The sequence below is a fragment of the Mauremys reevesii genome, linkage group 6 (assembly GCF_016161935.1).
Source record: "Mauremys reevesii isolate NIE-2019 linkage group 6, ASM1616193v1, whole genome shotgun sequence".
Classification (NCBI taxonomy): Eukaryota; Metazoa; Chordata; order Testudines; family Geoemydidae; genus Mauremys; species Mauremys reevesii.
In genome coordinates, this window is record NC_052628.1 from 37,453,442 (window position 1) to 37,475,820 (window position 22,379).

At 40.7% G+C, this 22,379-nt stretch overlaps 1 protein-coding gene across 10 annotated transcripts in view; it reads left to right on the top strand.

Annotated features, from left to right (window-relative positions):
* IPO11 (importin 11) overlaps positions 1 to 22,379 on the top strand; it is a 232,774-nt gene that overhangs the window by 10,848 nt on the left and 199,547 nt on the right. For all 10 annotated transcript variants that reach the window (XR_005600208.1, XR_005600209.1, XM_039543641.1 and 7 more), the window contains 3 exons: positions 7,099 to 7,199; positions 15,077 to 15,149; positions 20,547 to 20,750. Coding sequence is in view for 8 of the 10 variants with exons in the window: in XM_039543641.1 (XP_039399575.1) it covers positions 7,099 to 7,199; positions 15,077 to 15,149; positions 20,547 to 20,750 (378 nt within the window). In the remaining 2 variants the exon portion in view is untranslated. The remainder of the gene's footprint in view (positions 1 to 7,098; positions 7,200 to 15,076; positions 15,150 to 20,546; positions 20,751 to 22,379) is intronic.

Genomic DNA, 22,379 nt, shown 5'->3' on the forward strand with positions numbered 1-22,379 from the left:
CCATTTTCAACACTGGTTCAGGAGTGCTTGTTGCTAGTAACATGTCGTCTGTGACAAGTCAATTTTTTAATGTAGTTAAGTCTTCAGTGACTAGGTACTTGTCTTTTGCTCCCCTTAGGCTGGGGGGGGATCCGTTAAGCCCGCCCCGTTTCCCGGAAACCCAATAGATACAGGGTGATTTTTCACATCCCTGAGCCAGTGCTTTAACTTGCCAATATAGATAATCCCTGAGACTTAATTCAGTGAAACGTTTTACACATATCCCCTCAGAAACAGAGAATCCCTTATCACTGTATCTGAATGCAGAGAGTCTCCGAGCAGTTTCCCAAGTTGTCGTATCTGCTGCTGGGATTCCCTGAATTCCCTGAATTTTTAAATTTATTTTTTTCTTAATTTCTGGCCTAGTGTCAAAACTTTGTTTTGAGTCAATCCACCATTGGGGATTGCATTTTTGCAACTGTTATTTTGCCTCTTAGTCTAGCCCTTAGTGCTTTTCCACATGCCATTGTGTACAGCTTGCTTCTCAAATATTCAATAAAAGCTTTAGTGATTCATATCTTAATCTCAAAGAGAGGGGAATGTAGTACTCTAAACTTCCACATTTGCTTTTTTAGAAGAGTTGATGTAGTATGACTAAATTAAATGTCTGCATAAAAATACTAATTAAAAACAGGAAGCAAAGCAATTGCCATATGTCAGACTATTATAGTGGGCCAAATCATAATATCTGCATGGAAAGGAGGAGGATGGGGAAAGTAAATTTCATCTTGCAATTTCCTTGGAATTGTCCCATGAGGGGTGTTTGTTGTTTGCCTCTTTTGGAGTGCTGGGTGAGCATGGCCCTTCAAACCAGTTGCTGTCATGATATCTGCAGGGCTTTCCCACAGATCTTGTTATATTTGAGGCGGGCTGGAGTGTTTGCTTGGTGGCCCAGAAGCCTCTGCATTACTCCCAATGTCTCCACTTCCCCTCTCCCAAAATGGCAGTAAGGTTCTTCAGGAACCATTATGACAGCAATCCCCCAAACCCTCCCCTTCCCTCCCCCCCCCCACCACTACCACCACACACACAGAGTTATAAGGGGATCAATTTGTGGAAGGTCTTAGAGAGGGTCAGCACTATATTACATGAGGAAATCTCTGCAGATTTGAAGGGGAATAAGTAAGATAATAAGTGCAGAATAGCAGTATTCTGCCTCTGTTATCTAGCCACACTCCCTGAAACTGCAGAGCCCTACATTTGTGGAAATCTGGTTGGAATTGAGGGTGAGGAAGGTGATACTTACACTCAACAATTCCCCACACCTCACACCCTTGTGACAGAAATTGGTCCATTTCTATAGTTTTTCATCCCCTGGGGGACAGGGAGGGTTGTTAGAGAGCTTCCCCCATTCAGACCCTGGCTGACCCCTAGCCTGTCCCATTCAGTCAGGCACATCTGCCCTATCCCTGTGTTTTTCCTGCATCCCCATGTGTCCTTGAATGCCCTGGTCACATGTCTCTCTACCCCCACTCAGACCCCCACTCCCCCCATCCCTATGTGGCCCTGCACGCCCTTCCCCTGTCCCTATGTGGCTCTGTACCCCCTCTCCTATTCCCATGCGTCTCTGTGCCTCCAGCCAGCCACTCTTCTGAACCTGTACCTCCTCCCCCTGTCCCCACGTGTCTCTGTGCCCCCCACCCAGACACTCCCCTGTCCCTATGTGTCCCTGTCCCCATGTGTCTCTGTGCCCCCACCCAACCACTCCCCTGGCCCTGTGTGTCCCTGCACCTCCCTGTCCCCTGTGGCCCTGTGTCTCCACTCCCATTCAGCCCCTGCTCCAGTCTGTCCTCTCTCACTAGTCCTTATGAGCTCCTGTCTGACCCCTCCAGCCCCCCACATTGTCTGTCTCCCCATAGCCCCTGTCTCCTAACCTGGCCCGCTGCGAAGAAGGCAGGTTCTTTCTCTTTCCTTGGTGGTGGGGAGCTGCTGCTTTGTTCTGTCACTATAGTGCTGTCTGGTGGGTAAAAGGCAGAACTGCAGAAGTTATTTCCTACTGGGAGCTGCTGCTGTTCTTGCACCACAGCGCCATCTGTTGGAAAAAAGGTGGAACTGCAGTAACATTTCGGCAGAAGCTTTTTTCCTGTGCAAAAAAATATAAATATGCAGGTATTATTAATTATACACACGTGCAGTAGTGCAGAATTCCCTCAGGAGTACTTTAATGGAAGTTTTTGTGGTGTTAGAATGATTTAGAAAATCACTTATAGCTGTGTCAAAAAAGTATCTTAAACACTTATTTTTCCTGTATTGGGTTGCTCTTCCCTCCATTGCTACACTTTCCCACATGTCTGCTGCCTAGTATTGTCCTCTGTACTTCCCTCTTCATGGTGAGAATGGATTCTGAGACCTGGAAGTGTAGCTTCAGACGACTCCTCCTGAATGTCTTATGTATACAGTCTAGTCCTGAGTAAATCCTGTGCCAAAAAAATTAAAAATTTGGCACACAGTATTTTAAAATTCTTCATATCTTATTAATACAATATAATTACACCAGTTTCAATTATTTTGGTAGTTTATTTCAAAATATCTGTCAACAGATATGTCTGTAACAACACAGACAACGAAAAAGATTCAGGAAATGTTTTTTGACCATTAGATTCCTTATTAGCATATTAATACAAAACTTTGAGTAATAATTCATTTGAACTACAATACAGAAATGTATTTCCCGCACAGTTCAGAAACAGTGCAAAGGCTTGGGGGAGTCTGGGCTAATGGAGGAGCTGAGGGAGAGGGAAGTAATTGCTGGGAAGGAGTCTGGGGAGTGAATTTGGAGGGTTGTTGGATATAGGTGGGAGAAATATGGAACAGTTTTTCTTTTTTTGTGTGGTGAGAGGGAGACTGTTAGGGAGTTGGGGAGCCTCCCCCATGCAGACCCTGTTTGACCCCCTAGTCACTCCCATTCAGTCAAAAACATCTGCTCCTGTCTCCATGTAAGCCTGCACTCCTTCTCCCCCGTCCCTATGTATCCCTGCACCCCCACTAAGCCATCCATGCAGTCCCATCCCCATGTGTCTCTTTACCCTCCTTTCCCCCATCCCCATGTGGCCCTGGACCCCCACTCAGCCTCTTTCCTCCCCCTGTCCCCATGTGTCCCTGCACTCCCAATACCATTCAGCTCTGGCTGAATGCTGCAACCCCACTAGCTCCTGTACCCCCACCCCAGTCTTTCCCCCCACTAGCTCTTCTGAACCCCAGTCTGTTTGACTACCCCCAGCATGTGCCCCACTGTGTTGTTCCCCCCCGCCATATCCCGTGCTTTCTCACCTGGCCCCATGGTAGGGCACTGTGAGAAACACAGCCTCTGCTCCAGTGTGAGAGCTGGCTACCTTCTGTTCTGGTGCCACAGCAGCCCCTGGTGGGGAAAAAGGTGTAATTGCAGCACCTCTCCGGCTGAATCTATTTTCTGTGGTGTAAAAAAATACCTGTGGGGGGACATATATGCATAACTCTGGGTATTATGAGATGACCACACCATCTTTTAATTCTCTTATTCTTAAAATTTTCCACCATAAACCTCCAATTAATATAAATTTTGGGATGTTTGTGTTTAACTCTAAAGTCAAACTTATTTCAGTAGGAGAGATCTGGGTCTCTGCTACTTTGTTATTAACCTTGTTTAGAATATAAATCACAACATTTACCTTCTTTTGGATCTATCCTTCCATTAACTATAATGATATATCCATTCAGTATACTGTGTCCATATAGAGTAAAATATCCTGGATGCTGTATAGCCCAGCTTCCATTTCTCTATATCCCTTTATCATAACAACATGGATATAATATTCATTATTTATTGTATTGGAAAATTGGTCTGAAAACAACAAGATGCAATTCAATAAAGGCAAGTGCAGAGTACTTCACTTAGGAAGGAGAAATCAAATGTACAACTACAAAATGGAGAATAACTGGTGAGTTGGTAGTTCTGCTGAAAAGGATCTGGGGGTTATAGTAGATCACAAACTGAATATGAGTCAATAATGTGATGCAGTTGTGAAAAAGGATAATATTCTGGAGTGTATTAAAAAGAGTGTTATATATAAGACACAAGAGGTAATTGTTCTGCTGTGTTTGGCATTGGTGAGGCCTCAGCTGGAGTACTGTGTCTAATTCTGGGTACCGCACTTTAGGAAAGATGCCAAAAAATTGGAGAGAGTCCAAAGGAGAGCAACAAAAATGATAAAAGTTTAAAAAAACAGATCTGTGAGAAAAAATTTAAAAAACTGAGCATGTTTAAACTTGAGGAAAAAAAGATTCAGTGGGGACCTGATATGTCTTCAAATATGTTAAGGACCGTTACAAAGAGGACGGTGATCAATTGTTCTCCACCTAAGGTCTGACAAGAAGTAATGGGCTTAATCTGCAGCAAGGGAGATTTAGGTTAGATACCAGGAAAAGTGTAGTTAAGGTCTGGAATAGGCTTCCAAGGGAAGTTGTGGAATTCCCATCATTGGTGATTTTTAAGAATAGGTTGGACAAACATTTGTCAGGGATGGTGTAGGTTTACTTGGTCCTGCCTCAGCGCTGGGGGCTGGCATTGATGACTTTTTGGGGTCCCCCCCAGCCCTACATTCTATTATTAGACCATATACTAATCTTGTTCTTCTGCATCTGGACTATTTCTTCCGCTCTCATGTCTATCCTGTTGTATTGATGATGCATCTTTGAGCTGCCCTGACTCTTTGCTCTGATTGATTCCCAGTGATTTCTTTTTGACTTCTAGGACCAATGCCTTGGATCCCACTCAAATTGTTCTTGAGCTGATTCACCTACTCCCATGTCTATAAGTACCTGTTTACCTTCTTTTGGATCTATCCTTCCATTTAAATGACTGTCTAAATGGGAACCCCCATTTGTATCTTATGTAGTTCTGTCTAAGAATTGTGGTCACCTGGTCACTCTTCACTTTGTAAGGGATTTGGGAAAATTTGTATCAGCTGATTAACAATCATCAATGGTTCAGATCTCTCCCTCAGTATTTTATCCTTGTCTTGATAATAGTGTAGACAGACAGTTACATCTCTTGATCTGGAGCCTACTGGGGGCCTGAAGACAAGGGATTTGTGAACTCTTCAAATTTGAATGAGCTCTTTATTGCCCTCTTTTAATATGGCATGGAAAATATTGTCCAGTGTGTCCACCCTCTATCCTGCTTTCAGAGTCTTGGCTACTATAGACTCCGAATTATGGGAGAACTGAGGGAAGGGTCACAGACACTCTGTCCTTTATGTCCTCACAGGGAGCATAAAGAGGCACAGGGCACACTTGTGGACAGAGGGCCTCAGTGGACACTGCTGTTTAAAAGAATCCAGTCTCTCGTGCATGAGGCTCATATATACCTAGAGTGCAAATCCACACTAACAATATCTTGAAGAACCACAGTTACTGTATAGTAGGCAATGGTTCTTTCTACCTTATTAGGGGAGGAAGGCCATTGTCTGAATCAAAGTTAGAGGTTCCAATTATGTATAGATTAAAAATAAAAGAAACATGTATTATAGGTGGGGCTGGTTTCACTTGTTAAGGTTGACCAACACTTTCCATTATAATGCTCTGTTTTCGTTTGATTATAACTTTGCCAGACTTTACCATTTGGGCTGAAATTTTCCATGCTGGGTTCTGTTTCTGGATGAATTTTTCTGGAAAACTTCTGCTAAAACGTTGCAGGCATTTCTGAGAACAAGGCTAAGGAACTTCTGCTCATAATAGAAGTTACCAGAACTTAATTTGAAAAGCCCTAGTGCCCTCATGCTTTGGGGTAGGGTTTTGAAATTTGGTAAGGGAGGTGGACTTTGTCAGGGATATGGCTTTTGATTTCCCTATGAAAATCTACTCAGATTTGTTCATGTTTTAAACCTTTTAAATATCACACTTAGTACATACTCATTGGTGACTTCTTTGATTTTTAGCTGCTAAATTCTCAAAGATTCTGACCAGGCTGGGCGTGTTCCTGGCTGAGCAGAACTTTTCTTGCAATTGCAGTTCTGGTCTGCTGTGGTCTCTTCTATGTTGTCAGTGACCACCTGCTTGCTTGGCCCAGGCAGCATATGCGATGAGGAAGCTGATTTTCAGAGTGGACAAGAGCTGGACTTGCAGAAGGGTGGGTGTGGAGGAGTAGATTGAAAGGAGGAGTCTAGCAGGGAGACTGGGACTGTAGACTGGCTGAGGAGTAGTGAGGGGGAGACTGGGAGTTGGGGTTGGGAGAGACTGGGTCTGGAAGTTGAGGAGGGAAACTGGGATGCAGAAACTGGGAGCCAGTAAGTGCTGTTGGGGAGAGACTGGGATCAGATGAGGCACTTGGGTGGGCAAGGGCTGGGATTGGTTGAACAAGAAGACTAGGTATTGTGCAACCGACCAGAGAATTGAATTCTGTCTACAGCTATTGTTTTGTGTTCCTGCAGGATTTAACCCATGGTCAGTTGTTTGCCAGCAATACAATAACCACCAAATCTGGGGATAGTTAGATATAGATATATATAAAACACACACCCACACAGATTTATACAAATGCCTTCCATGTTCTTCTCACCAACAATACATATTACTTTTCTGGATCCATTTGTTTAATTTCTCCAGTCAAAGCAAAAATACTTAGAGGGTGATGAATCAAAAATGCCCAATTTTTGTTGTTTAAATCAGTTGCTCTATCTAGGTTCTTATACCACCTCCCTCACCATGCTCTGAGTGTTGGATGGCAAGATAAGATGATCTGGGAAGGTTGTTGCATCCTCAGAGGCATCACTTAGAGGTCTAATTTTCAGGTTTGACTTATCTAGACTCCAAGGAATAACAACAATTCAAATCCAGCTAGCTGTAGCCTAGTATTTTCCCATGATGTAACTAAACGGAGTTCAATCATTTTACTGTATTGGAGGTTCTTCTGGATGAGATCCTACAAACACAGGTCTCATATTCTGTGTATGTACATTAAAGATAACACGAGGGAAAATTTATCACTCATTATGATGATTGGAAGAAAGGTAGTCTTAACTTTGGGAGACTTGTGGACCAGACCAAGAAGTTAATAATATTTAAACTTTTTTTTCTTTACAGAATATCTTTACAAATCATACTCTGGATGTAAATGTAAGGTGGTTAGCTGTGCTGTACTTTAAAAATGGAATTGACCGCTATTGGAGGCGTGTGGCACCACAGTAAGTTGTATGTTTTCTTTGTTTACATGTTAGAGTAGATTTTGTTGCAGTTTCACCACTGTTAAACAAAAAATTATAACTGATAGGAGGGAAGAAATGTGTGCCTGGAAGTTATAGATTCATATTAATTTTCAGCACTAGAAGGGACGTGAAAAAGCCAAAAACTCATTAATGAACTAGTTTATTCATACTTTAACACTTACAATTTGGTCTGTGTTATGTTGCTTTTACGGACCGTGTTTCACAGTCTAGTCACGTTTACTGTATTTTGGGGCAGGCAGAGACAAAAAGACAAAAAGAGCTCTCAACCACACTCGCAGCCATTTCCCTCATTTCACACTTATTCAACAGACATCGCAGGTGTCAGTGTGACATGGTGTGTGACAATCCTGGAAGCTTATTGTACAGATTACTGTAGTTATAGGAGCACTACTGGACCAGGACCCCATTATGCCTTCCTTATTTAGCTCCTGATATAGTGCTGGGAGTCCTAAAAAAATCCGTACTCACATTTACGCCTAAAAAGAAACCATCTTGTAAGACATATATAGTTATACATCATTTCATATTATATTATGATAGCAACCCCAGGTAAATTTTAGGTATATGATTTGGTAGATAAGAATAATGGTGAAATTTAAGTTTATTCGTGGAACCTTAATTGTGAATTTCCAGACCATCAAAATAACCCAAAATCGGAACAGAAAGGAAGGGTGTAGGTCATAATTCAAGGGCAGATTTTGAGACACTTCCCTGATCTCTAATTTCCTACATCTATTGTAAATCTGACACACACACCTACAGTACAAGTTCTATACTCATTCAGAATAAGAGTACCCATAAAATATCCAAAAGAGCCTTTAATGTTTTCAAACGTCTGTCATTACTAAGACTTTCAGATCCCCCCAAAAACTGCACACATGTTTTCTGCAGGGAAGCACAGGGATTCTGTGGGGAGTGGGGGAGCGTTTTCTGCAGGCATGCAGTCACGTAGAATTCCCCCAGGAGTATCAGTGTCTGTAGTGCTGAATGCTATGGCCAGTTCTCCCTCCTGCTACAAATACACCCCCCACGCAGTGGGGCTGAAAAAGAGCTTGGGTAATTGCCCAGTCTACTATGGCCTCTTCACAGCTCCCTGTTTGTTGCTGGAGTGGGGCAGGGGCTATAATCTGGCCAGTTATCTCTAGGATTCTATTTTACACATTCAACACTTTATTAAGCTGATGCTTTTCCTGCTCCTAGTTTTTTCTCTGGGAAGCTGGCCTCTTTTCTGAGCTTGTGTTCCTTTGCTGCATTGTTTTCCTTGCTATTGTGGATTGCTTTTCACTTCATTCTTGTATATTTGGTGCCCCTCAATTAGGTTATTGTGGAGCAACTTGAATAATACTCTTACACCAAATTTGTGCTTGGATTTGTGAGTGCTCAGGATAAGTAGTCTTTCATCCTGGATTTCTGTGGATGACAAAAGAAAATACTTATTTGAATAGTGAATGCCTCAGTTGTTCCTTTTTCCACACTTCATAAAATATCAAGACAAGTATCCCTCTTCCTCCTCTCCTGCCAAAAGAAAAAAAAGTGTTTAATTGTCCAGACCTTAATGATTTCAGTACCTCTGATGCCAACTCCTGTCTTTCTGGCTTCCAACTGGAGCAATTTAGTAGTGTTGCCTATCTAGCTTTTCAGTCCATGAATTTTAGCACTGGAGTGAAGTTAATTTAGCAAATGGTACTATAGTCATTTTCTCTGTTAAATAATTATTTTTGTCCATAATTTAGTTGTTATATTACAACTTAAAATATTAAGGGAAGATCACAATCTCTCTCTCTTGGTTTTTGACTCTCCAGCAAGTCTTTTGCAGCAGGCTCAACATAATATGGATGGGCAATTACCATCCAGCAGATGTCACTGTTGCATCACATGAGCTGCTTATCAATTCAGAAAAAAGTGTTCTGTAAACATGAATTTCTTGTTTTTAAAGTGTCTTGAGACATTTTAGTACATGTAACTATTAATGAGCATATTTTTGCTTTTTGTCTTCTGTTGTGCACTTGACAGTTCTTAGAAAGATCAATGCATTCAGGATAAACCTCAGATACGTAACTTGTACACAAATCAATTTTTCAAGTGCTTTTTAGCACGTTGCCATATTTCCTTATTATAAGATGTTTGTGTCTGAAGATTTTTCTCCGGAATAGTCCATCTTCTCCTACTTGATCCTGTAGTAGAACCCTAATCCTGAATCTTTCATATTGTGTTTATTTATATGAAGGATGAGTTGGGTGTATATCTTTAACAGATATGACTATTGTGGGACTGAGTGGAAAGAAAATTTGGCACATGAGATGAGTTTCCGTTAAATAACACAAAATACAAATGAAAAAGTATGCAGAAAATTATCAGTTAAATTGCTTTTTTATTCTTTGTTTTTCCCAAGAGTATCCTGTTGTAATAGTTACTTTTACAATGAAGATTAAATGTCTTAATTGTAAGCACAGTAGCTTACAAATATCAGAAAATGTCACTCAGAAGTGTAGGCTTTTGTGATTGGCTATTTTTTAAGACATACTTGATATGTATAACTTAGAGGTTCTCAAACTTCATTGCACCGGAACCCCCTTCTGACAACAAAATTACTTACATGACCCAGTGGGGGTGGGTGAGGAGGAAGGGAGGAATGAAGCCCGGATACTGAGCCCCGCCGTCCCAAAACAAGGTGGAGCTCAGGCTTCAGCTCCAGGTCCCAGCAAGTCGAATGCTGGCCCTTTCAACCTCATTAAAATGGGGTTGCGACCCACTTTGGGGTCCTGACCCACAGTTTGAGAACCATTGGTCTAACCAAATAAAATTATGTAGTGTCTGTTTTTTTTAAATGGCATCTGGATATTTCAGATCAATAATTGGAATTACTGTTTCCCGAACATATTTTCCACTTTTATAGTGCTATTCAAAAACAGATTTCCAAAAAGATACTTAGGCATACTCATTGAATGTCAATTGGACTTAGGCTCCTAAATGTTTAAATTCATTTTGAAGATTGGACTTAAAGCACTTTTGAAAATTTATCCATGTACTATAAATTTGTCTAAATTAATCTGAGGAGTAGGGGAGAGGAGAGTACATGTGATGTAGCTGGAGAGGAACCTTGCTGAAAACTAGGAAAATTGCTATAAATGTTTGATGTAAGAACACATCTCATTTTGTTCTGTATTGTATTAACTTGGACCTTTAAGGCTTGTCTAGACTAGGCTAAAAGGTATATTTTTAAGATAAGTTTTAAACAATAGGGAACTTAGTAGTATTTGTTGGGAGAACTGAATCCTAGAAGGGAGTCAGTCTGGCTAGTGTCTGTGTTTCTCTCTGTTGCTTGAGAAAAAAGAAAAGGAATGTAGATTCTGGGACTGTCAGCAAACTCAGGAAGTTAACACTGGTTCATTTAACATTTGCAAGTGTCTCTCTGCAGCCATAAAGGCTTGATAGAAACGATTTAGGTGAAAGCTTACATTCTGCTGAAAATGATCATTTAGGTCCTTTGCCAGAGCTCTTTCCATGTCTCAACAGTTAATGTGTGAATTTTTTTTTTGGGCCCTGTATAATCTGTAAATCTTGATAAAATGTTTTTAAATTCCTTATTTTGAATGCACAATATGCCATTGTCTAACAATGTTTTCATTCAGACTTCTCTAAAAAAGGTATAACTACAGTTGTATGCAATATGGTATGTTACAGGAGTGAGAAATGGTTAAATTAGATAGTAATATATAGTCTCAAATTATATAAGAAGTTACATAAAATAAATGTGAAAGGAAGGCTTAAAAACTGTATTTGCATAAAAGTTGACCATAAAGCCTGGAATTTATCGTTCCTAATCTGTTTTTCTAGTAAGTTATTGCTACATATATCAAGAATTTTCACTCAAATGCTGCCTCTTCAATAGGACCCTCAGTTTTCCACTATAGCAGGGGTAGGCAACCTATGGCACGCATGCCAAAGGCGGCATGTGAGCTGATTTTCAGTGGCACTCACACTGCCTGGGTCCTGGGTCTGTGGGGGCTTCCCACAAGGCAACTTGGTTCATTCTTGTTGAGAACAATGGGAGATTACAGGCCATTTTGACTGAGGACAGTTCTTGAGTTTCTCTGAAGGAAGTTTTATGCTTCTGCCTCTGCTGACAGATAAATTTTCAGTTGTGAAAATCAATGGAAAAAATGAGTTATTCCTAAAATTTTATTTTCTAAAGCTACTTTTGGCTCTGGATCTGTTCAATATAGAGAGCGAGAGAGAGGGGGAACATGTATGCAGGTTAATATAGGTAGTGTAGCAGGCAGGGAAGCAGGGGGTCTCTCTGTGTGCACAAGTGAATATAGGGAGGTACAAAAACAGTGTAAATCCAAGTTTTCCCTGTCCCTATCTGTTTTGCATTGCTGTGGCAAAACAAAGCAGCTCTGAAGTCAGTTTAATTGGTCTGTGTGTTTTGTACAACTCTAGATTTGGGTAAATTATTGTGAATCTGGTCATACAAGTTATAATAAAATGATTTAATATTGATACTTAATATTGTCATATAATTAGACCTATCACATTATAACATTCTTGGAGATTCTTGCTTTAGTGTTCATGTATATCTCTCTTAATTACATAAAAGCAAGGAAATTCCCAGACAAAGCAGTGCTAAGATGGAATTAAAATTGATAGTGCATCTCAATAATTTAAGATAAAAATGCACATTACAGGGATATTGTAGTTATCCCAAAATCAAGTATTAAGCTAGCGAAATTCAAAGTTAAGGTTTAATTTTTAAGAAATCCAAACATGTTAGGTTATAAACATTTACTGTTATGTAATCCAAACAACTTTAATGCTGCCCTTTAGTGATGATATGAAAGGAAAAAAAGAAAATGCATGTTTAAAAATCAGTAGAATGACTTAATTGTTATCATGTTTTTTTGCATTGTGTCAATGTCACTTAATCTTTTCGCAGCTTAATTTAACCTTAGGTGAAAATACAATATGTAATAACCTCATATGTGTTTTGAGGCTTAATTGTTTGTAACGTACTTTAAAATAGTTTAAAAAGAACAGGAGTACTTGTGGCACGTTAGAGACTAACAAATTTATTTGAGCATAAGCTTTTGTGGGCTACAGCCCACTTCTTCGGATGCATCAAATAAATTTGTTAGGCCTTGGCTACACTTGAGAGTAACAGTGCTGTTGGTGGCTTTATAGCGCTCTAACTCACTCCCCGTCCACACTGGCAAGATACATACAGCGCTATATCTCCGTGGCTACAGCGCTGCTTGTACTCCACCTCCACGACAGGAATAAAGAGAATAGCGCTGGGGTGCCAGTGTAAGCGGAATAATCTTAGTACGCTGTGACTGACCTCTGGAAGCTTCCCATAATCCTTTTAAGTAAAGGTTTCGCTCTTTGTTTTGTTGTGATGCCTCTCTTTGTTTTATTGTGAACTCCGGGCTCCTGGAGCTGCTTATCAAAAAAACAAACACAGCTACTGTTTTCTGTGACTGAGCAGAGGCAGGCAGGGGGGCTCCCTTTGGAACGCCCACAGCTGGTGTTTGCTTGAAAAGAGGGGGAGGGAGGGGGCTTGAGGAGAGAAGCAGCATGGCTGGCGGGAGGGTGGGGGAGGGGTCCGTTTCGGCAAGGCTGCTTATCTGGTCTGTGAGGAAAAAAAGTTGTTTGCTTTCAGTGAGTGAGAGAGGGGTGGGGGAGGGGGTCGGAACTTGCAAGGCAGCTGCTGACACAGTGTCGGCTTCAAAAATCCACTCTCTCTCTCCCCCGTGCTTCCTGTCACACTCCACCCCACCCCTTTTGAAAAGCACGTTGCAGCCACTTGAACGCTGGGATAGCTGCCCATAATGCACCGCTCCCAATGCCGCTGCAAATGTGGCCACGACAGTGCGCTGGCAGCTGTCAGTGTGGCCAGACTGCAGCGCTTTCCCTACTCAGCTGTACGAAGACGGTTTAACTCCGAGCGCTGTACAGCTGCAAGTGTAGCCATACCCTTAGTCTCTAAGGTGCCACAAGTACTCCTGTTCTTTTTGCGGATACAGACTAACACGGCTGCTACTCTGAAACTTAAAATACTTTGTAACATACTTTGGTGAAAAGTACAGTGCTGTATAAGGATAAAGTAAAAAAGTATTATTTACTTGTGTTAAGTCCCTCACTGCTTTCCCTCCTTGTTATACAGCTTACAGTTCTGTACATAATATTTCATACACAGTATCAGTTTGATCCTGTTTTCTATATTTGTCTTATATCCTTTTGCAAGTTATCTGTGAGTATATGTGTTGGGTTTGAGTCTGTTAATAATGGACTGCAACCAAGATAAATCTGTCATAAGTCTGTGTGTATTATCTAGTTACACACAACCGCTTGCAATGTGATTTATATACACTGCTGGAAGTCAATAAAAAGTTGATCACAAAAGGTCTCATAAGTGCATGTATTCGTCCATCTTTGTGTCCTCCTATTGTCTCTCCACTTTCTCAAATGTCAGTGACCAGAATAATGATCTTTTTATACTTCACCAGGCTGAAGTTTGTTAGTAGCAAGAAAACGATATACATGAAAATATTCTTCTTCCAGTCAGATGTATTAAACTCAAATGGAAATAGTCTTTTCAGGGTGGATTGATTTAAATCAGAGCAATTTAAATCACTGATTTTAATCTTGATTTAAATCAGCAGTCAGGAAACCTTGATTTCAATAATTGATTTTAATCATATTTTGCATTTGTACTTTTTTTAGTTATTTTCTCATAGGTTTTTTTTTTTGATTGGTAACCATTAAAACGTTAATTTGCAACTAAATACAGCTTTTATACTAAATTTGGTGTTCCTTTCTTATAAGCAAGAGGATATGCTCTGTCTACACTAATTAAGCAGTTATATAGCTTAATTTACATATATTTAGATTATTAATTTTTACATTTGTATTATGTTAGAAAATGTTGACTGATAGGTGTCTTTAATAAATTATTAACTTTTTACTTGTGATTTGTGTTAAGCTCTATTTGAATGGAAACTGGAATTCAATTAAACATGCACAAAACCAGCATTTTATTTTTTTAATTAATAAAATAAAATAAAATTACCTTAAATGTGGTAGATACATAAGAAAAAAACATTTTCCATTTAAGACTGATTTATTAATCAAAGGAAGTATTATCCTTAGTGAACAGAAGTGTTGTTTCAGGTCACTGTGTCCTGGAAGATTTTAGAACTAGTAGATCTCATGTTTTCACACCTAGTTTTGACTCAGATTGGAAGAAGAAACAAGATTTTATGCTTTTCAAGTTCCTAATTGGTTTCTTAACTTTGAATAAACCAGTCATTGAGCTGAACTAGTTAAATAAACTGAAATGAAGAAAATATTCTCACTGCACCTGCAGAAGAGGCTACTCCTGTCAAATGCTGGTTTAGAACATTCATCATATTATGGTTCCAGGTGCTTAACCAGTGGCTTCAAGCCGTTCAGTGATCTGACTTTCTTTAAAACTTGGCAGCAAACGTATACTGCTCAATATTATATTTTGTTTAATTTAAAAAATGTTTAATAGATAATAAGTATGTGCCTCACGATAGATTGTCAATTTCAAATTTAATTTTAAATAGTTTATTTTTTTAAAATAAACTTGTATCTAATGTAAGTAAAAACCATTTAAATTAAAAATACTCAATTTAAATGAACAAATGATATATTTGGATTAAAAAAAAAAGAGTGATTTTTATCCAGCCTGGGTCTTTAAATTTTTTACTGATACTACCTATAAAAATAACTCTCTATAAATATGCATAAAAGTTCTGGGGGATTTATAGTTTGAAAATATAACATGTTAATTAAACATCTTATTATAACAGTGCTCTTTCGGAAGAGGAGAAATCTACATTACGTGCTGGGCTCATCACCAACTTCAACGAACCAGTGAATCAGGTTAGTAATGAAATTAAAGATGATTAGTTATTCTCTTAACAAGTGCTCTTACTGGGATGTAACTTTTTTTTTTTTAATGAAAGTTTAAAAATGAGATGTGGCAGAATTTCCAATTTTCATGTTTCCTTTCAAATAGTATTTCATGTTGATGTGGGATGTGAGATTTTATCACAGAATTAAGTTTTTCTTAAGTATCAAGTTTTTCATTTGGCTGGATTATCTTACTTACACTCTCCTATATTTCAGAATTAAATTTATATCTCCTTGTGTTTAAAATAACTAATTTTTGTACTTCTGGGTTTGTCTGAGGTAGACTAAAGACTCATTCTTTGAGTGCTGGTTCCTATGTTTATTCCACTGTGAATACACATGTGCTTCATGTGCCCAAAGTCAGAATTCTGGAAGGCAGTGTCTGTTGGTCTGTACATGTGCCCTCTCTCTCCTTGCGCCTCTAATTATGGAGATAAAGGGCGGAGCAGTTCCAGTTCCTTCATACTGCTGCATGGCCTGGGTTGGAAACTCCAGCATCCAGAGCTTCATCTTCCTTTATTCTTCAATCTGTAAATACATATGTATCTATTTTGTAAATAGTTGAGAATTTTACTTGATAATTTTAAATTATGTTTCATAGTTAGCTAGTTAGATTCTCCATCCCTTCCACCAGTATCTCATTGTGGGTACTGAAGTATGCCCAGGACTCTGGACTTCAAAATCTGTGCTTCTTGCCAACACTTCTTCTCAATCAGTTATGACCATCAATGCTGCCTGTACAGCCTTGGAGGGGGGCAGGAATTTTGTCTTAAGAACTGCTTAATGGAGAAAGCAGTCAGGCTCAGATTGGAGGATCCTCCTCCAGTACATCAGCCTGACTCAGCAATAAGTATACATCCTGTCGTGAGGTCTGACTTAGGAGCTAGGGAATCTACTCCCACAGATCCCACACTGGGGTCTTGTTGGGAGGGCGGGAGCATTCTCATAAAAACAAGAGCAAATTCTCTTCCAAAACCTCTTTAAAAAAGTTGGATACAACCCTGCGTAAGTCAAGTAAGTCTTCCCACTCATCTCATGAGAACTTAGAAGATCCTAAGTCTCAGGATCTTGACAAGAGAGCCCCTCAAATACAGGGCTCTTTTGCTACCAGACCATGCTCCAGTGGCAGTGGTGCCTTCGGTACCAACTTAAGCCTAAACCCCAATAAACAATAGCACTGACAAAAGCCAAACATAAGGCGTCTCAACCACCAGCAGCAGTGGCTCTGCCTAACTGTGGCACAAACTGTAACTGCGCTAGCCCTGTCATTCTGGGCAGGCCAGGACCCTTTGTGCTCCAGGGAGAGCAGAATTTTACTCTACACCTAACAACATTTTTGCTTTCCCAGTCTCCATCACAATCCAGCCCTTACCTCATAAGGGAGGTCTGGATTCCACCAAGAGGTGCAGCTTGTGGGAGGTGTCTGTTTCCCATTCTGTCATCTAGCCATGGTTTCCCTCCAGTGGAGAGAACTGCTGATAGATCCAGAATAAGTGTTTTCTTTCTAGGAGACTCTGAACCACCCAAAGAACTGATGACTTCTCTACCAAGGCATGCCTTCCCAGATAGGGGACCTGGACCATTCTGCAGCCAACACTCACCTCAGAGTCTGCCTTGAAACCATTGGTACTCCCTGCTATAAGGACCTTCCCAACTACTCTTTCACCCAGCTTAGTGCCCTTAATGGGGACTGTGGGATCCATACCACCTTGCAGAGTTGACACAATCCATTAGGAGTCAGTCCACTCCTCCCCATGAGAGGACAGCAAGAGATTCCTCCTGACCCCATGGAAAGGGATGATTATGAGCTGGATCTGGCAGTTCTGCCAGTAACATGAAGACTGTCCTCAGGATCTCTGGATAAAGCAGTCACTCCAGTATCTCCGTCCCCCCTATGACTATAAGCAGTTCTAGGAACTGTTACATAGGGTTGCAGAGGAACTACAGATCCTCCAATCCTCCAGATCCAGCCAAATTGCATTTCTTGTTAATGTACCCATTTTGGAACCAACTAGAACAGTCTGACATATCCCGGCCTCTTGCATCCATACCCCTAAGAGCAAAGAAAAACACTATTTTGTCCCATCCAGAGGGGCAGAATTTCTCTTTTCTCATTCTGCTTCTAACTCTTTGGTTGTCCAGGCTGCCACAGAAACACCTATACAGCAACACTCTAGATGTACTCCAGTCAATAAGGAAGGTATATGCCTTGATTTATTGGGAAGGAAGTTCTTCACTTCTACTAGCCTTCAGTTCAGAATAGCCAATTACTGTACTGTTGGCTAAGTATGATTACCTGAACTATTGCAAATTCACAGTCCATTGACAATCTTGTGCAACAATATAGAGCTCAATTTCAAGCTGTCATTGAGTCAGGCAAGTTGGTTGCCAGGACCACTCTTCAATCAGAAATAGATGCACAGCAGATACATCTTGTTATGTGATGTGAGTCATGGCTTCATGCTTTGGGGTTTCTCAGGGAGGTCCAGAATATCATGGAGGACCTGCTATTTGATGAAACTCATCTTTTTAACCAAAAGACAGATGAATCCTTACATGCTCTAAAGGACCATCATCTGCTCCCTGGAATATGTACCCCTGCCCCAAACCACAGCCAGTCATAGAAGCTTAGACCAATAGCTCAACAGTTTTACCACCATTGACCTTATGTGCCACCCCATAAGAGGCAAAGCATTCAGAAGTTCTGTTTCTGTGCACCTTCTGTGGAAATATAATCATCCCAATCCCAGCTCCCATCTAAACAATATTTTTGATAGGTGTTCAAGAGCTGCAAACCAGTGATGCCAATTCCCATACACCCTTTGGGGGTCATCTAGCACTCTTTTTCCACCTCTGGAATGCAACAACAACAGAAAAATAGATGCTAAACATCATCGGTTCTGGCTTGTGATCAAATTTACCTCCCTGCCCCTCCAAAACCCCCATCCTCACTCCTTTTCAGGGGCCATTTTCATGAGGAGATTATTGTACAAGAAGTAGAATCTCTCTTACAGCAAGGAGCAACAGAGTGGTAACTCTTCAGTACCAAGGAAAGGGTTTTTACTCATCATACTTCCTAGTTCTCAGAACAAAGGGTAGCTGGAGAACCCTCTTCGATCTCCACCATCTCAATCGCTTTATTTGCAAACTAAAATTTTACATGGTCACATTGGCACCTATAATCCATCCCTGGAAAAGGGCAGGTGGTTTACACCCCTTGATATGAAGGCTGTGAATGCACCCTGCTCACAGATGTTTTCTCAGATTCATGATGGGCCCTGACCATTTTCATTAGAGAGTGCTCCCATTCGGCCTTGGTACGCCCTTAAGGTCTTTCCCAAGGTCTCCATGGTAGTAGCAGCCCATATCAGAGGAAGATGGTGAAACCACAGTGCCTATGTTGATGACTGGCTTCTTATTGCAAAGACACAGTGAAAAGCCTACGAGTCGATTTCGTCAGAGCTTCGACTCCTGTCTTTCCTAGGGGTCAATGTAAGACTTTTATACCAAATCACGCATACTGTGTTCTCTGTGTGTATTTTTATTCATTAAACCATTTGAGCATTTTTTCCATTTTTGAGCATTTCAATTTGTAAAATAGCTAGGGCTTGGAGAAAGATGTCTTTAAAAAAGATTAAAACCTTTTTGTCTTTTGCAGTAGTATGAAGTTTCTTTTGTATCTTAATTCCCAGGCACCTTTCTATGTGGTACCTAAGTGCCCGTAACCTGGCTTACTGTCTACCTGTTGTATTTATCATGGACAACTGTACAGTTTGATAGGTTGGGTTCTTGGTGAATAGTATTCATTGTTGTTTTCTGACAGCAGGTCTGTAACATGAACACTACAGTCTTGCATAATGTGGCTCATAAGGTTGGGAAATGAAGACTCAGACAAATTAAATTATAGAAAAAGGTGTGTGTGCATGCAGATTAAATAAGTAGGATATTACTATCTGGTGAGTAGTAGAGCTTCTGACTTTTGTAAATCCACAAGATACATTGTGGGTCTCAACCCTGCACCCCAGGAATAAATCAACCATATGGAGGGAACAAAGAAGCAAACTGCTTCTGTGGATATCAGCTGGCTGATTCTAATGCTTACAAAACCAATCCTCGTGAATGCTTTTTTTAGGCCACCCTGCAGATCTACCTAAGCTGCTGACAGCCTTTCTGTTCCTGTTAGCTCTTTGTGCTGCTGTTGGGAAGGAAAAGAAAACAGGATCTGAATTTCACCAGCAACTCTATCTCCTTCTACTGCCAATGACATAATAAAAAACCTGGCAGGAAGGAATGTTGCAAGGGAAATTGGAGATATCAAAACGTAGGTCGGACAATTAAAGAAGCAAGTAAACAAGTTATATGTTTTACCCTTGCATACTCCCTCTGTCCCCATAGCTTGCTTCGGTTCTCTTTGACAGGTTGGGAGCATATCTTTTGACCCCTTTGGATGGAGCGAGGGGCCAATACTGATGTTTGAACCTGAGCAACTCTTTGTACTGCAAGCTTGCAATCTGCTTCAGGTTCTGATTTAGCAAAGCACTTAAGGATGAGTTTAACCTCAAGTAGTTCTAGTGACTTACATAGACACACACCATCCTCTTTAGTTTTAATTTGTACAGACTAGCTGCTGCTGGAAAAGGGTGATGAGTCCTGCTCATGAATCCAACCCATAATGCCCCCCAAAACATAGTCATCCATGGCAAATCTCAGAGGGAAATAGGACAAGTTATTGCTGCTTGAAGCAGACTAGCAAGCTAAGTCCTTGATCCAGTACAGTGCCTTGAGTGCATAACTTTAAGCATGTGCTTAAATGCTTAGCGGCTCCAAGCACTTAGTTTATGGCTGTTTGAGGCTGCAGCCTGTTTTTAGCATTATGTTCTGCCTACACTTTTCTTACCATTATACAGGTAGAGACGGCAAAGAGGCCATGTTTAGAAACAGGAATACTATGCTGATGAGGGCCATAAGTATTGTTAACATTACCTAGCTGTCTATATATATATATGCGCGTTTATTCTCTCCCTCTCCCTCTCTCTCTCCCTCTCTCTCTCTCTGTATAGAAAAAAAAATAGAATTAAACAGGAAGAGAAATGAGGTCAGATTAAAAACTTCACTGGGCCAAGAATGGTCTCTAAATTATTGAATCATAACTACAATAGGGCTGCTAAAATGCATGCAGTGACTCTAGCTGCCCTTTAAAATCCAGTAATACAGTAAAATATTGACTGAAGTCTCAACTAAACAAGTAGCTTAATATTTTATTAGCAGGTTTATTAAATTTAACAGAAGTTATGTTTCTGGAATGTAAATTTTATTAAATCTACCTAGGCCTTATGTGTGTCTTTCTGGTAACTGTTTTTTCTGCAGATAGCCACTCAGATCTCTGTATTGATTGCTAAAGTTGCTAGGCTGGATTGCCCTAGACAGTGGCCAGAGCTTATTCCTACTCTTCTTGAATCAGTGAAAGTCCAAGATGATCTCCGCCAACACAGAGCATTACTTACTTTTTATCATGTTACTAAGACGCTGGCATCTAAACGACTTGCTGCAGATAGGAAACTTTTTTATGACGTAAGTAACGCTATTAATAATGCAACATGTAATATTCTGGGCTTGAGAGAAGAGTAGAAATGTTATTTTACATATTTGTTCATAAATGTTTGTGATGGGCTGTGGAAGTGGGTACATGGGAGGTGCACATGTGAAAGGGTGTCAGAAATGGTTATTTATTCTCTATACATGACAAGTCATAATATGTGATGTATTTAAAAAAAAAAAAGTAGGCTAAGGTGAGCTGGTAACACCACCTATTAGGTTGCCTGATGCTTTCCATGATAAGATCCTGTTTTCAATTGCTCATAACTCTCACAAACTTTTAACTATTGGGCTGAAATTTTCCATGCTGGGTGTCTTCCTCAGGCTGATTTTTTGTTTGTTTGTTTAAATTTCAACCAAAATGATTCATCCATTTACAAGCACGAGGCTAGGGAAAAAGACATTGTTTTGCTGTTTTTTAAAAAAAATAAAATTCTGGTGACCTAGTCTCTGAGAAGCTTTAGTGGCTCTGTGTTGGTGTGGAGATTACCCCAGTGTGTGCCCCTTTCGGTTAGGTATGGCATTACAGGAGAACCCTTCCTCACTTCCCTTAACCCGGGTTATAAACAAGTCAAGACAGAGCTTTTTTAATCAAAAAGCAACCTCCTTGCAAGGGTTTATTATTTATCATTTATTACTGACAGCCATAAGCACAAACAGAAACTCACTCAAACACATCCGGGGACATTCATCACCTCGGGCTTAATCTAACTAGCTGTCTCTGGCTCCTTCCTTCAGGAAACTTTACTATGTCAGTAAACAGCCTCTGGTCTGGGAAATCTTTCCAGTTCCTTCTCGGGATTACCCCTTTTCAGTGCTTCCTTACACAAAAATCCCCAGCTCTCCTCTTTGGAATGCAGCTATATTGGTTAGTTTTATACTTTCTCCTTACCTAGGAGTCTCCCCAGCTCTCACCCCTGGAGCTGGGTTCTGTTAATCAGATGTTCTAGTCCTTCCTAAGCAGCATCTTTTCAGCCTTTTAAAGGGCCATGCCATGTGAGGGGGTGGGTGACCATTAGAATTCACTACCCCATCATAACCTCCCTGCTTTGGATTAAAGATTCAAAATTTAGCAGGTGGGATGTGTCTTTTGCTTGTCCTGTGAAACTCCCCCCAAATTTGGCCGAGCAAAACTCGGTTTGCTCATGCTCAGTAGAGAATTCTTAGAATTCAACAGCTAAAGTGTCAGAAGATTCCGTCCACACTGAGCATGCTCCATTCCCTAACAACTCCTCTTACTGGCCAGACTGAATGTGAACCATACCTACAGAGTGACTCAGCATGCTCCACACTAGGCTCTGGTGGCTCAGAAGAATGGAATGTGCCAAAATGAGGCCGGGCAATGGAACTGAGAGCCAGGAGTCTGCCTCTCCAGTGCTCTCAGTGACCCCCCTGCTGGTGTATGGGAAGTGTGGAGGAGGAAGCTGTCTGGCTTGAATGCAGAGGGAACAAGAGCTGGACTGGGGAGATGGGAAAGGAATAGTTTGGGACTAGGAATCTGGTGAGACTGGAACTGGGGGAGAAGACAAAAACTAGGACTTGTAATCATTAGGGGATGACAGACACTAGTGGGCAAGGCATCTGGGAATGAGAGACATGAAGAGG